Source organism: Saccostrea echinata, unplaced genomic scaffold, assembly GCF_033153115.1.
Source record: "Saccostrea echinata isolate AGI-Se365-2 ecotype Australia unplaced genomic scaffold, CSIRO_AGI_Sech_v1 ptg000009l, whole genome shotgun sequence".
Lineage (NCBI taxonomy): Eukaryota > Metazoa > Mollusca > Bivalvia > Ostreida > Ostreidae > Saccostrea > Saccostrea echinata.
In genome coordinates this window covers 38,166,530-38,181,343 of record NW_026889758.1, presented here as the reverse complement: position 1 = coordinate 38,181,343, position 14,814 = coordinate 38,166,530, and the positions used below count along the sequence as shown (strand labels likewise).

At 32.8% G+C, this 14,814-nt stretch overlaps 1 protein-coding gene across 1 annotated transcript; it reads left to right on the top strand.

The window, feature by feature from the left end:
• Positions 1-9,082: 9,082 nt before the first annotated feature.
• LOC133182338 (uncharacterized) lies at positions 9,083-13,276 on the top strand. Its single transcript, XM_061317145.1, has 4 exons — positions 9,083-9,615; positions 10,914-11,096; positions 11,637-11,797; positions 12,266-13,276. Exons 1-4 carry the CDS (start codon positions 9,573-9,575, stop codon positions 13,274-13,276), a joined length of 1,398 nt encoding a protein of 465 aa, XP_061173129.1. The 5' UTR covers positions 9,083-9,572.
• The last annotated feature ends 1,538 nt before the right edge of the window (positions 13,277-14,814 follow it).

Below are 14,814 nucleotides of genomic sequence, written 5' to 3'. Positions count from 1 at the left end.
TGCAAATTTAAATAAAAAGTATGTCAATGCTTTTCTTTTCTTTTACTATCGTATTTTTTTTTTTTTTTTAGATTTACCTTTTGATATTATGATACAAAATTATTTGTTTTAAGGACAAATGATACAAACAACCTTTGATCAAATATCATGAAAATAACAACTGAAGTCATGCTTATAGAAGTAAAATGAATATTTTCAACCGCATAGATTTTAATTCGAAGTTTCACAATATAATGTGATTGAAAGTGACAAAAAGTTGTATAGATTTATAAGGATGGAAATAGAGAAGTATAGAGTTTTGAACATGATATAAACAATTTTTTAATATTTTAGAAATTTTTAAAATATTCGCATCATTTACAACCAATTTCCAAAAATATATACCAATCTAGGCATCTTTCAGTATACCTAAATAAGTGTTAATTTTTTTAACTGAGTAGGGTTTGTATAGTTTTGCCAAATGTTTCAAGCGGTGATGAGTTCTTATACACCATCCCTTCCCTTCCAGCAATGATTTCAAAGGTAACCACAAGTTTTTACGTAGTATTTTTGTTAGCGCTTTCTAGCGCAGGCAACTACTTTAGTTTTTTTTTCTGAAATGCGCATGCTCCAATACACGGTACAACGCAGTTTGGGAGAAAAATACTTATCATGTAATGTTATTACCTGAAAACACATTGTATCTCAGTTTCCTGTTCTAACCTGTTCAAGACAAGATGTGTTCGTGAAACACTGTACCTTTTTCAAAAGTAGGTCAAACGTCAAGATCAAGGTCATGGGATCAAGAATGCTGGTAATCATTGTAAATCAAAGAAAGGTCTTGTCACAAGAAATACACACATGCAATATAAAAGCCCAAGCACCAAGCGTTCAAAAGTTATGGTCAAGGTTAAAGCTTTACAATAGCAGCTCAAACTCCAAGGTCAAGAGCATGGGGTCAGAAATGTTGGTACTCAAAGAAAGTTCTTGTCACAAGGAATACATATACGAAGCACTAACCATTTATCTACGAAACAGTACCGCACTGGAATATTTTTTGTACTCATCGGTTCCACCGATTTCTAAAAATTATCGCATCTTCCATTTCAACATCGAGATTTCCTTCCTGATTCTATATTGAATAAATAGACGTACACGCCACTGACGGATTGATTGAGAGTGGGTCCGGGTGCCTTTAGCAATGAATGCTAGTAAATCATTTTTCTTAAGAAATCGGTAGAATCAATAAGCATCTAATGAAAATATTCTAGTGCAGTACTGTTAGCAATCGCATCTTCCCGGAAAATCTTTACAACACCGGGTACAAAATGGAGTTCGCTCCCCATCAATTAAAGTTGCTATCCAACTCCATATTACACGGAGTACCCCCCTCCCTCAGAATCGCACTCATTTACAATTTCAGAGGACATGCAATGGCAAACTGTTTATACCTATGTCTTCTACGATAATTTATCTACACAACCATATATGGCATGCGTGTCTTTATTTTCTTTTATCCCCGTAAACAGCGTCAAAACTCTGCTCGCCGATTGGAAGAGTCGAACTCAACCATGAAATGGTATGTGCTAATCCCGGGCAGAGAGCAAAATTAAAAAATGAGTGAGTTTAAAAATTCAATTCCAGTGTTTAAATATTGCAGTGAATAAATAAAAATTTGTTTACCTCTCATTTTCCATTAAAGCACTACGATATTTTTCCGATGTAATTTTAAAAACAGATTTTTAGCCAATCAAAATCTCTGCCCGGGATTAGCACATACCATTTCATGGTTGAATTCGACTTTTCCACTCGCCGAGCAGAGTTTTGACGTTGTTTACGGAGATAAAAGAAAATAATGACAAGCATGTCATATATGGTTGTGTAGATAAATTATCGTAGAAGACATAGGTATAAACAGTTTGCCAGTGCATGTCCTCTGAAATTGTAAATGAGTGCGATTCTGAGGGAGAGGGGTACTCCGTGTAATTCGGAGTTGGATACCTTGTGTTATTATTATACTATGGGTCAAAAAATTTATTACGGAAACAAGTGCCTGTGGTATTTTCAGATGATAATACGAAACTGACATGGTATTGTTTCCCAGAATGCCCTACTTTGAAGACTAACAAAGTTGACAGCAATAATTGAAAGAAGCACATGTCCTTGTCTTGTATAAGTGGAGCCAGCGATTGTTAAACTTCAAGAATGTAACTTTGTTTAATGATTCAAGCATTTTTGTTTCACTGAAATTGTTGATCGAAGAACAGGGTCCATTACTAGTACTAGGCAATTTTGACAGAATCTTGAAATCTATTGAGGTTTATTGGACACAAAATTTAGTTGTAAAATCGAATTTCTCTGCCGCATACCAATACGGCAAATACATGTACAGGCAATAATATACTTTGTTCTTTGAGAAAAGTCTTAATATTTTCATTTATGCATCTATAGAAACGAGCATGAAAATTTTCCTTACCGCACTCAGGGTTTTATAAATTTGTAGTAAAACCGTTCATTTATTGGGGTTATGGAAAAGAAATACCAGAAATTTGCTTTAAAAATCCTATTTTTAAAAACAACATCTGAAATACTTAGTTGGAATGATAGTTATTTAATTAAAAAGTTTCGAAATTCTCTACAGACTCTTGAATTTTATACAATTGACCAAATTTTAAAGCTCCTCTTGTCTTGTTTGGTCACGTGACCGATAATCTGTAACATTTTGGTAGAAAAGGCGCGGGATTTTGATTGATGTATCGCAAAATTTCCTTTAAAAAGATGACCAAAGACAAACAAAATTCCTCGGACAAGCGTCGTTTCGACACAACTACCCGTTAAATAAAAAGTTTGTCAACATTAAAATTGTTTAGAAGGCTCGACAAAAGTTGATGAATCGCCGCAATGGAACGTGGATTGTCTGGTCCCTAGGAGATAGCGCTGGGTAGTGGGGTCTTTCTTGATAGTCAAATGAGCTGGTACTCGGTTGTAGAAGACCAGCGGATGTTTGCTGAAAACCACGTTATCAGTGGTCGGCTCGGCCAATTGATTTTTGCCTGGTTTAATTGGTATTACGGTATCTAGAATACATACTTTGGACAGGCTGTTTAGGGATTTAGCCAGACTTAACTGTGATCCAAGTATATATAGTCATATAATGAAAACCCGAGAGATTTCAATCTCCTGGGATTAGATTTTTACAAGTTTTTAAGTTAAGTGGTTTTCAGTTTAAAGTGTTGTCTGATAAGGATCACGTTTCTTGCCAGTTTAAAACATATACCAGAATATCAATAGACTATATACTGTATATAGATGAGAATATCAATAGATTATATACTGTATATAGATGAGAATATCAATAGATTATATACTGTATATAGATGAGAATGTCAATAGATTATATACTGTATATAGATGAGAATATCAATAGATTATATACTGTATATAGATGAGAATATCAATAGATTATATACTGTATATAGATGAGAATATCAATAGATTATATACTGTATATAGATGAGAATATCAATAGATTATATACTGTATATAGATGAGAATGTCAATAGATTATATACTGTATATAGATGAGAATATCAATAGATTATATACTGTATATAGATGAGAATATCAATAGATTATATACTGTATATAGATGAGAATATCAATAGATTATATACTGTATATAGATGAGAATATCAATAGATTATATACTGTATATAGATGAGAATATCAATAGATTATATACTGTATATAGATAAGAATATCAATAGATTATATACTGTATATAGATGAGAATATCAATAGATTATATACTGTATATATACATGTATATTGGTGTGTTTTCACTCGGTGTACATTTATACATGTAGTTTATTGATATATTTACGAATTCATCCTTTTTTTAAAACAAAACCCTGGTCCAAGTATTTTAGCCATTTTTAATCCGGAAATCAAGCTCAAATTAAATAGATTTTTTTTCTGTGGATCCCCCCAGGAGTAATTTATACCAAACAGGAGCGGTTTATAAAGTCATTTTATACAAAACGGGAGCAGTTATTCCCATCTGTTCAAAACATGAATAGTCTTCATTAAATATAGCCGGGAAGTTTGGATTAGCATCGTTAGTACACGTACATAACTATCGTTGGACAGATTTTGAATGTATTAAGCTCTTTGGTTATTTTCAATATGTTGATTCGCGTCGCATTTTTATGGCATGTCAAACGTTGCAATATTCGATCTTTTCCATTTGTATTGTATAACTTTCCATTTGTATTGTATAATTTTTATTTGTATTGTATAATTTTTCATTTGTATTGTATAATTTTTCATTTGTATTGTATAATTTTCAATTTGTATTGTATAATTTTTATTTGTATTCTATAATTTTCCATTTGGATTTTATAATTTTCCATTTGGATTGTATAATGTTTATTTGTATTCTATATTTTCCATTTGTGTTGTAAAAAAAATCATTTGTATTGTATAATTTTTCATTTGTATTCTATATTTTCCATTTGCATTGTATAATTTCTTATTTGTATTGTATAATTTCTTATTTGTATGCGATAATTTTTCATTTGTATTGTATCCGAGGATTGTTTATTTATTTCGTTACGAAGGATGTCATTGGTCATAAAATTTAGTCTGTATAAAAGTCTCAGGTGCCCATCACAAACTTAGTCTGGTACCCTTCCCACAATTCCGATCGCGCACTCTCTACAAACACAAACTCGGCTCCTCTATTTGCGGTGCATGCTAAGGGACGACCATTTGATTCTCGGGGGGTGTCGAATCCGATTATTTATTTTCATTCTCTCGCAGGAGAGAATATTTATTTCCAATATGACCAGAGACAAGGAGAAAAACAAAAAGAAGAAAATCCGCCCAAACCCGAAAACTCAGTTTTTTGGGGGTGGGGGTAGTTACCACCACTCAAGGTCAATTTATGTATTTTCTCAGTCAGCATTCCTAAGGACAGATTATTTATTTGCCATCTACCAGCGCTCCCTTTTTAGAATCCAATGACCGTCTAACATGCACGCAAATACATATGCCGCCGAAATATGGCTGAAATATTGCCGACTCGGCGCTAAACAATAATCAATCAATCAAGCAAGCAAATACATATGAGCCCAGTTTGCTTTGAGCATCCGGAACATCTTCAACCCGATACAGGCTGAAACTTGACCAATGAAATCCTTCGTAACGAAACAAATAAACAGTCCGCGGATACAATACAAATGAAAAATTATCGCATACAAATAAGAAATTTTACAATACAAATAAGAAATTATACAATGCAAATGGAAAATTATACAATACAAATAAAAATTATACAATACAAATGAAAATTATACAATACAAATAGAAAATTATAGAATACAAATAAAAATTACACAATACAAATGAAAAATTATACAATACAAATAGAAAATTATACAATACAAATAAAAATTATACAATGCAAATGGAAAATTATACAATGCAAATGCAAAAGATCGAATATTGCAACGTTTGACATGCCATACATTTTTACCATTTCGAAAATATGTGTCATCAATACATAGGACATTCTGCAAACTTAAAAAACTAATCGATTATCTCCTTAATTGTATCGCCGAATTTTATACACTACTCACAGCGGAAGAATCGTCTGTTCATGAGATTCCTTTACACATTCCATCAATTTTGAATAGGGTGCGTATCATAACCACTACATTTTCAAAATTGTCATTACCGCTACATACGCATTACCGCTACACAAAAGGTTACATTACCGCTACATTTAAAAGTATACATTACCTCTACATCGCCTCTTTCGTCAGCGGTTTATGCATGTACAGATTGGTTTAAACTACATGTACATCCATAAGACCTGTTTCCCCTGCTCATCACGGGGAGGTGAAAGTAAAGTAAGCAGAATGTTTTTGTTTCCAATTTTTTATTTAAAATCTATTTTATTTAATAAAACATTTTAGAAAGTGTTAAAACCGAGCATCGTTCGTGGATAAAACACACAGTCTTAAATAATTGGAAGAGCTTTGAAGACCATTTGCTTGACGTACTGCTTTCTGGAAATATATGAATTATAATGAATAGAACTTATATTCCGTGTCATTGCTGGCTGATTCGATATGTAGCGGTTATGAGTTGTAATCGGCAATAGTCTTATTGATAAAATGTAGCGGTAATGATCACCCGAAATTTCGAAGAAATGTAGCGGTAATGAGTTGAAATTTTCGCAATGTAGCGGTAATGTTGACCTCCCTTTGAATAATTGTAAAAAGATAAAAAATAATCCAATAGCTCTGAACATTCTATATAATCACACTGCAGTATTCTACTCTTCGTGTATACATATTCTGTGTACATTTTGAAGCATGTTTTTCGTCATTGGAAATGGAGCATATTGTCTTCCTACAATTTTTTTTATCAAAATATAAAATTTGATGTTTTGACTATTATAGTCATAACACCAAATTTTATATTTTAACAAAAAATTGTGGGAAGACAATATTTTGATGTTAAATCAGACGCATTTGTAAAAATTTTTAACATATGATAAATGAGTGCAATGTGTATACTGAATAGGGTTTACCAGTTCGGGAGAAAAAATGCAAAATTTAATATATTTTACTAATATGTTTTATTTCAAGTTTTTAAATTAGACTAAAAGCATATGTACTTGTACATTTACTGTGTGTAAATACATGTACTTGGAATGCATATTTTCTAGGGTCCCTTTAATACAGGCATGCTCGTTCAAAAGGAGCTTTTTATTTTTATTTTTTCGTGCAGTGTACTGTCTCCCCCAAAATTTTTATTAAAATAGAAAATTTGGTGTTATGACTTTTCCCCCCTTTAGTCATAACACCAAATTTTCTATTTTAATAAAAAAAAATTGTGGGAAGACAGTAAAATCGGTAAATTCATTCTTTATTCAATGACGGGTTATTTTTAATTCTTACAAATTTATTGTTCTTAAGATATTTTTAAGTATACTTATAGTTGCTTTAATATTTCGTAAACATGTGCATCTTAAAAGTTTTAATTAAATAATGCATAAAAGAATTCCTTTTCTTAAACCGACATAACGTTTCAGCCAGTAAAACCGGCGCATATGGAGAAAAATGTTCCATATCGGGGGGGGGGGGGTTACGGTTGGAGGGGGGCGGTTAGTCGAAACATCATTTAGCTTTCAAGAGATTCTGGTTAATTTTTTCGTGTATTTCCACGCATATAATTTACATCATCAGCAGGATATATAACCTGACAGCATGGAAAGGCTCTGGAATATTTCATCAATGTTGCCTAAGTTACAGCAGCATTCACTTTTTTTCATCTGGGTAGCATTATTGCAATTGAGGGGGGGGGGGTGTTTGATGATAAAATTTGATTGCGCAATAAATATCTTTGTTTGTTTGCTGAAAGCATTCATTATATCTGTGTATTAAATGGTCTTACTAAAAAGTAAATTTTTGTAGCAAATGTGATAATCATTGGATCAGTAGAAAATAAAACAAAAGGATTCTTTGCACCTCTGTTAACTGTAATCTCTACTATAAGTCGAAACCAACCATAATATAATGCACCTCGGAACTTCTTGATTGTGTTTATTGTTGCTAAGAATTCCGTGTACTAGATTTCATTTACACAAGGAGGCGTATTCTTTGGATGAATGTACCTCAAATACTTAGCATACTTTTTTTTGTATGTGTATTTTTCTGCAGGTATTCATTCAAAAAATTTAGATATACACATTTTCCATGATAATTTCATTGCAAAATACCCCCTCTCCCGACTTTATGACCCGATTCCGGTGATAATTAGATCATAAATCGTAGTTTCTATGCACTAAAACAATTTACGGTCCCCAATTTGGAGTAGTTAATTGTGTTGAGTTTGTAATGAATGGGGGGACTATAATCGGTTAGAGGACTAAGTGTTTTATATCCGCCTGTTTATATCCATGCTGTGGGATTACAGATAACTTTATCTTTTTCGATCCGTGACAATTCACCAAGTATTCTGAAAATGACGAGATAAATAAAATAATCTGCTGTATTGGTACAAAGAATGCCTGTTAAAAACCAAATAACAACTAAACTGCATTAATAATTCGATCTTTGTATGTTTACAAACTGAAGTTGTAAGTTTATATTCCAGGATTTGTCTGATTTTCAGTTTCAAGTATATATTCTTTAGTTATTAGTGTGTACATGTATAATTAGATTTTTTTTTAATAAATTACAAAAAATGGCAAACAATTGTCTAATTACAAAATCAATATATATAATGTACCTGTAGGGGCCACCACAAGTTTTTAAAATGCTTAATTGAATTACATGTGTGTGATGAGAGGGCTAAAATAGGCTGCCCAATTCCATTCATTTTTGTGGAAAAAATAATTTTTAAGATTAAAGGAAATTGTTTAAAATTAAATTGTATTATAGGTTTCTTGGAATTTTGAATTTTTTTCTCCTGTCTTTATTATATATTTGTAAATAACAATTCATTTAATTGGACCGGAAAAGAAATTTTACATAACTTCAGACCAGTACTTCTACATTTTTTTTTGAAGTTTCTTGATCTTTATCATGAAGTGGCAAAAGTTCATTAGTAAAATAAACATTTATGACATCGATAATTAGTTGTAATGATTTGTCAAAACACTGGTATCCGCGTGCTGAAATAGTCAGTGTAATTTTACACCCAGCACGCGATTCCAGGACCCTGCGGTGAAACTAACAATCAACTGCCGTGCACAGGTGTAAAATAGGTGATCATCATGAACTGTCGAATCTCATGCCTCAAGTCCATTTTCTCTTCCCAAGAATAACCAAAAATAATATAATAAAAGCCCCTGGGCTAGAATCACAAATATAGTAAGTGGAATTTAGACTGCTGCAAAGACCATGTAAAAACTTTGTTCTTATAATGAGTTAACTGGTTGGAAAGTGCTGGGCTTTCTTTCTTCAGGGGATTAATACGAACAATGGCCACAATAGGTGTGTTGATAGAACAAGCGGAAAAATGACCCGTTAACGTATTAGCAATCTAGATACAATTATATTCAAGGATCAGTTTTTGATTGGGTCTCTCAAAAATATATAAGAGGGTTAATAAGAAGTGGGCTTGATTATGGCACATACTTGTGTCCAATAAGCCGAACGGAAGTTATCTACAAGTTTTTCTCATATCTTGAAGTTTTCTCTTGAGATAAGATTTGCAGTGCTTTGGATAGACCCCTGTCAAAATCGACTTAGCGTGGTTTCTGTTCCAAAAAGAGGATAAGGGACCCACAAAGGGATTGTCACTGATTTTTGTCATAATTCTGTCATCAACAAAAACCGCCAGTTTATTTTTTGTTGTTGATGTAGGATATTGCCTTGTGTATATCATTAAGGTGTGACAGGTAGATTTGACACGCGTGTTCCCCCTCTACCGCCTGGACAGTTAATTTTGGACAATTTTGAACTCTGTTGGATCTTCGGTCGTGTAATAAACTTTCTTAAATAATTGCCAGTTGTAACATTATGTGATAGATAAGTTCCCTGTATGATTGTGATTAGTTTGAATGCAAAGTCTTCAAAATGCTGGAAGTGGAAGGATTCAGAAGAAATTTTTCTAACACAGGTAAGCATTTTAATAAAAATTGCTAATGATGATGCTACCTTTAAGAGAAAGATGTCAAAGATAAGTTAATTGTAAAAATAAATAAATAAATTTACTTGTAAATACCCACAATGTTATTAACAATATTATAAATATATTTTTCAACAGCATTGTATTAATGAAACTAAAGTTTGTGCTCAACAAAAAAAAAAAAAAAAAAAATCATTATCTCCAAAATAAAATGTTCGAAATCAGCAGCATTTGTAATTCATGAATCTGCTAACATTTGATTGTTTTTGTAAACCTTGAGCTGGGTACAACACATTATTTGTTTGTGTAGTTTTAATCTCAGAAGGATAAAGAAGCTATTTTACACATAACTCAGGAACCCACTAGAAGTGTCAGGATTTTTGTTACAGATTATAGGATGAAAATAAGGGCTAGAGTTTCCGAATTATGCAGCCGTTCAATTGTACAGTGTTTAATAATTAAGTTTTATCAAAACATCTAACTTTTAATTCATATTTATTTTCGATGAAAAAATTACTATAAAAAGGAAAAATGATACAAAAAACAAATAAATAAATTATGAAAAATGGATGCCTGAATTGCTATATATTTTTGAACCTATTTTGGTTGTATATGATGCGAATAATAATTTTCTTAAATAACAAGAAATTGTAAACTTACTATGATGTTCAAAATTCTACCGTTCTGTAACCATCCTTATTAATCTATACAACTTTCTGTCACTTTAAATCGCATTATTTTGAAACTTTGAATGAAAAATTAAAATCTATATGGTTTATCTTATTCATTTTACTTATTTAAACATGATTTTCAAGAATTTTGATAAAAGTTTGTCCTTAAATTATATATAAACTAGTTTACAAAATCATTTTTAAATAAAATTTAAAATAATTAATGTATTTATTATCTAAATGACATATACATGTATTTTTAATTTGTATAAATTCTGTTTCTTATGTCTCGACGCACAGCATATACTCTTTAATTTATTGCATAATTGAACCATTTTTATTTGCGTCGAAATTCTTTTGTTCTAAATATTTTATTTTTTCATAGTTACCTGTAATGTGAACGATATGAAAAGATTGCATTGGGACAAATTAAATTAAACCGTAAAATGTAAAGTATTGTTCTTGTACGGTAAAGGAAAATTAACACTAATTCACCAGAGTCTTTAACCAATAAGTTAAGATTACTTATTTGACAGGTGTTAATTTAAACTAACTGCACTTATTCCAGAACAAAGGCTAAAACATTTAGAATTCTAATGATCATTGGGTTTTTTTCAGGATTTGCTCAACCACCTCAGATTATCTACCCAGGCACAAATGATGCAACAGTACATCCGGTTTCCCATCATCCTTTTCTTCCTCTGAACCAAGGACAACCATGGTTACAAGAGCATGAAGAAGAGAGACCATCAAGGTCACCTGATACGGGTAGCCAATCAGCGGAAGAGGACGAAGATGATGGTAAATAATCTACTTGCTATATCAAATAAAGACATTTATCCACTGAAAATAAGTGTAGAGACTTTTGATATATTGATAAAGTCACCGACAAGAAAACACACAATATAAAATGATTAATTGAAAAATACGCAATTGCATAACCTATTTGCTCAAAGAAGACTAGTTTTCACACCAATTAACACATGCTGGGGTATCATCACCCGAAACACAATGTCATTTGTTATATGTATAAAAGATTCAAGAAATCCAATTTTTTGAGTGCTATAAACATTTTTTTTTTACGTATAGGTCAGTAGTTGTATAAATAAATGCACAGCACAAAAAGATAATTTATTTAAAAGAATATAAGTAAAATAAAAAAAAGTAATCTTTTTACTCATCAGTTTGTTTAAGCAGTAAAGTTAAGAGACAGGATATCCTACGTCAGAACATGACGTACATGCTTGGCAAAAAATATATATACTTATAATTAAAAAATACATATCTTCTCTACTATCTTTCAATTTTAGAAATGTACTGTACACAAAAATTTCTTTCCAGAGTATCGCCCTTTTACGCCACCCCCGCCCCGTGAGCGCTTGAGCTACACCCGTTATCAATTAGAACTACTGAACTGCATCTATAATCACGTGAGGTATCCCAACAGCACCCAAAAACAGCTGATCGCAAAACGTGTTGGTATCACGAGAGAACAGGTTAAAGTAAGTAATAATTCACTGATGTAAAAGGAAGCATTCACGACCTATTATCACTTGTAAGTCGAGGTGAAAAAAATCTCTTTTCTTAAATTATGAAAACTTTTGCAAGTTTTCGAAAAATAAATTTATAAAAATAAATCTTCCAAGAGGAAAATGCAGTATAGATCATCAATCAGTTTTAAAAACAAAGTAAGGTTCATAAACCCTCTGTTCACTTTTGAAAGTGAAATGTTTCTCTAACGCTCATGATTTTCCAAAAGAAAGATATTTTATAAGTAAAATGCATCCAATTTTAGCATAGCTTGCGGGGCAAAATTGGACAAATAGGCATTTAAACTTGACAAATTTATAAAAATAATAATATACATTTACCCAATTAAGAGTTATCTCTCTTATCAGAGTATCATTGATCCTTAACAGATAAGTATATCATCGAATTGACGAATGACAAAATAAAAATACTTTTTTTAGATATGGTTTCAAAATAGAAGACGGAAAGACGTTGTTGGTAAACAAGAAGAAAAGTCAAAGACCGAAGAACACGAAAGTCCAGACAGCAAAAGTGGTGAAAGTGACAAAAGTGACCACAGTGATAAAGTCCATAATGGCGACAGTGACTCAGGAGTTAGTGACACCGGAAGTACTACTGATGAACAAGACAAATCAATGGTTCCAACAGTTGTGCTCAAAAGTATCATAGCCGAATTGAACAGATTTGAAAAAGATGCGCTAAAACCGAAAAAGAAAACGAAAAAGAAGTCTAAAACCGTTAAGAAGAAAGAGCTAAAGGCCAGTCTTGCAAATGCTTTGTTACAAGGCGGCTTCGACATCATCAACCCTCCAAACCAAGTTGTGCCTTCCGCTAGAGGACAAAAACATGTTAGCAAATTCTCACATTGCTCAAAATCCTCAGCTTTTGAATCTCCTAGAGATTTGTCAAAAACCGCGCCAAATATATTTGACTTTCAATCAATGGGTAGTGCCGCCATGCTGCGAAGTCCAACACGAGCATATATGTCGAACACTCTCGGGCTACCGACAGGTGCCCTTGGATGTGATTTACCAGTATTGTCTGACTTACTGACTGCAAGTGCTGAACAAAGAAAAGAACCGGGTGATGTACGCAGTATTCCATGCAGAAACCCAAACAATCCAATCGATCGAGAGCGACGCGGCGAATTCTCCCCAAACCACCCACATTTTCCATCACCATACTCCAATCCCTATGGTTACATTCACCCCTACCATTTTTTAGCTGAGCCTGGGTTTATGCTTTCCACATTACGGCATTCGGAACCCTACAGACATTTTGGCCACTTTCCACCCATATTCTGTTCCGAACCGTCGTCATTTCACCAGATCACTCCTGCACATTTGAGTAATCCGTATTATTCGTCAATTTCACCCGCTTCCTCCCTTCCATGGAACAATCATAATCTTTCAACATCTTCCTCCAATGACTCTACTTACGAACAGCTGTAGGTAGGAAAATTATCACTAACTACAAATTCTGCATTCGACGGTTTTGATTGTGCGGGATTCGGTAAAGCGATAATTTGTCAAATCTTCATGTATTTATTGTATAGGACAATCTACCTCAATACAGAACTTCGCTAATATTTATTTCGCGTACAGTGGTGCTACACTTCTCTGTCACTAAAAAATGAATTTGTGATGCGTGTTTTTACTTTCAATCTGTACAAAAGACAATGAACATGAATTGCAATAAAATATTCATGAAAATGGTGCTAAAGTTTTTTGTTGTTGTTGTAAATTTTGAAATTCCGCTAAATGCAATGGGACAAGGTATTGTACGACATTGTTGCCTGTATAGCACATTGTTTCATATCAGCTCTCGTTCTCGATTTCCCACAAAGCAGGGATAACTTTGTGTGAAAGTTTTCGTTCTTTGTGTAATCAAAATTTGCCAGAAACATCGCAAAATTATACCCAAAAATGTTTTACTTTTAGAATTGAGACATAAGTTAAAAGTTTACCGATTCGAATTCTGTTTAGTTCAGTTGCTTTAGACACACACGTGACCAAAAATTTTAAGAAAAATTATTACAATATATACAATCACAAATACTTGACGTTTTAAACATTTACTTAATAATCCAAAAATATATATATATATACACTATTTAAAAATATTTAGAGTAAGTGCTTGACGCTTATGGCTGACTGGTGTTAAGGTTAGGGTGTCAGGGTTGGGGTAAGCGTCAGGGCTTGGGCCAGGGCTCCCCTCACCGTAGGGTTACATGTAGCCTTTGGGTTATAAGCTGTTGGGGTTATGTTTAGAGTTAGGATTAGGGTTAGGACTGGAAGTAGGGTTAGGGCAAGATGTCCGTTAATTTTGAACACACCCTATAGACAAAAAATTCGAGGCGAAGTAGTTGAAATGAAAAATTTCAAAAAGGCGACCGTGACGAACCTTAATATAGTACAGAATTTTTTTTAATCATGAAAATTTTTAAAACATCAAGTACCTGTATCCAATCGAGTCTGCTAACAGGTCTGTTTAAATAATATCGTGAACTTGAAATTACAATTTTAAAAAATCCAAATTCCACACAGGAGTTGTAGATGTAAAGTGAATAGAATTTAAAATCAAACACTTTATTGCAATCCCGATATTCTTCACATGACATTGGTGCTCTTTACGTCATCTTAAAAATAGATTCAATTTAACATTAATTTGTTTCAGCTTACCCGGAAAAAATCTGGTATGAATAATAACGGGTCTGTGATGCCCATAGATGTTCGGGACCGCACGCGCGCTATGTTGAAGGAACCAACAGGTATATCTGTCCTGGCGAAATACATTTTGGTAGGCTTGTGACAAAATACATGCAGTTATCTCTCCTTTCGTCTCATAATGATCTGAACTAGCTGCAGATAATTATATACATGTAGCTCGCTGGTCTGAGAAAATTGGGATGGACGGCCAGAGAGCTACAGTACCGGCAGCCATTGAAAAAAAGTGCATATTTGTTGCGCACAAAAACTGCGCCGTTTCA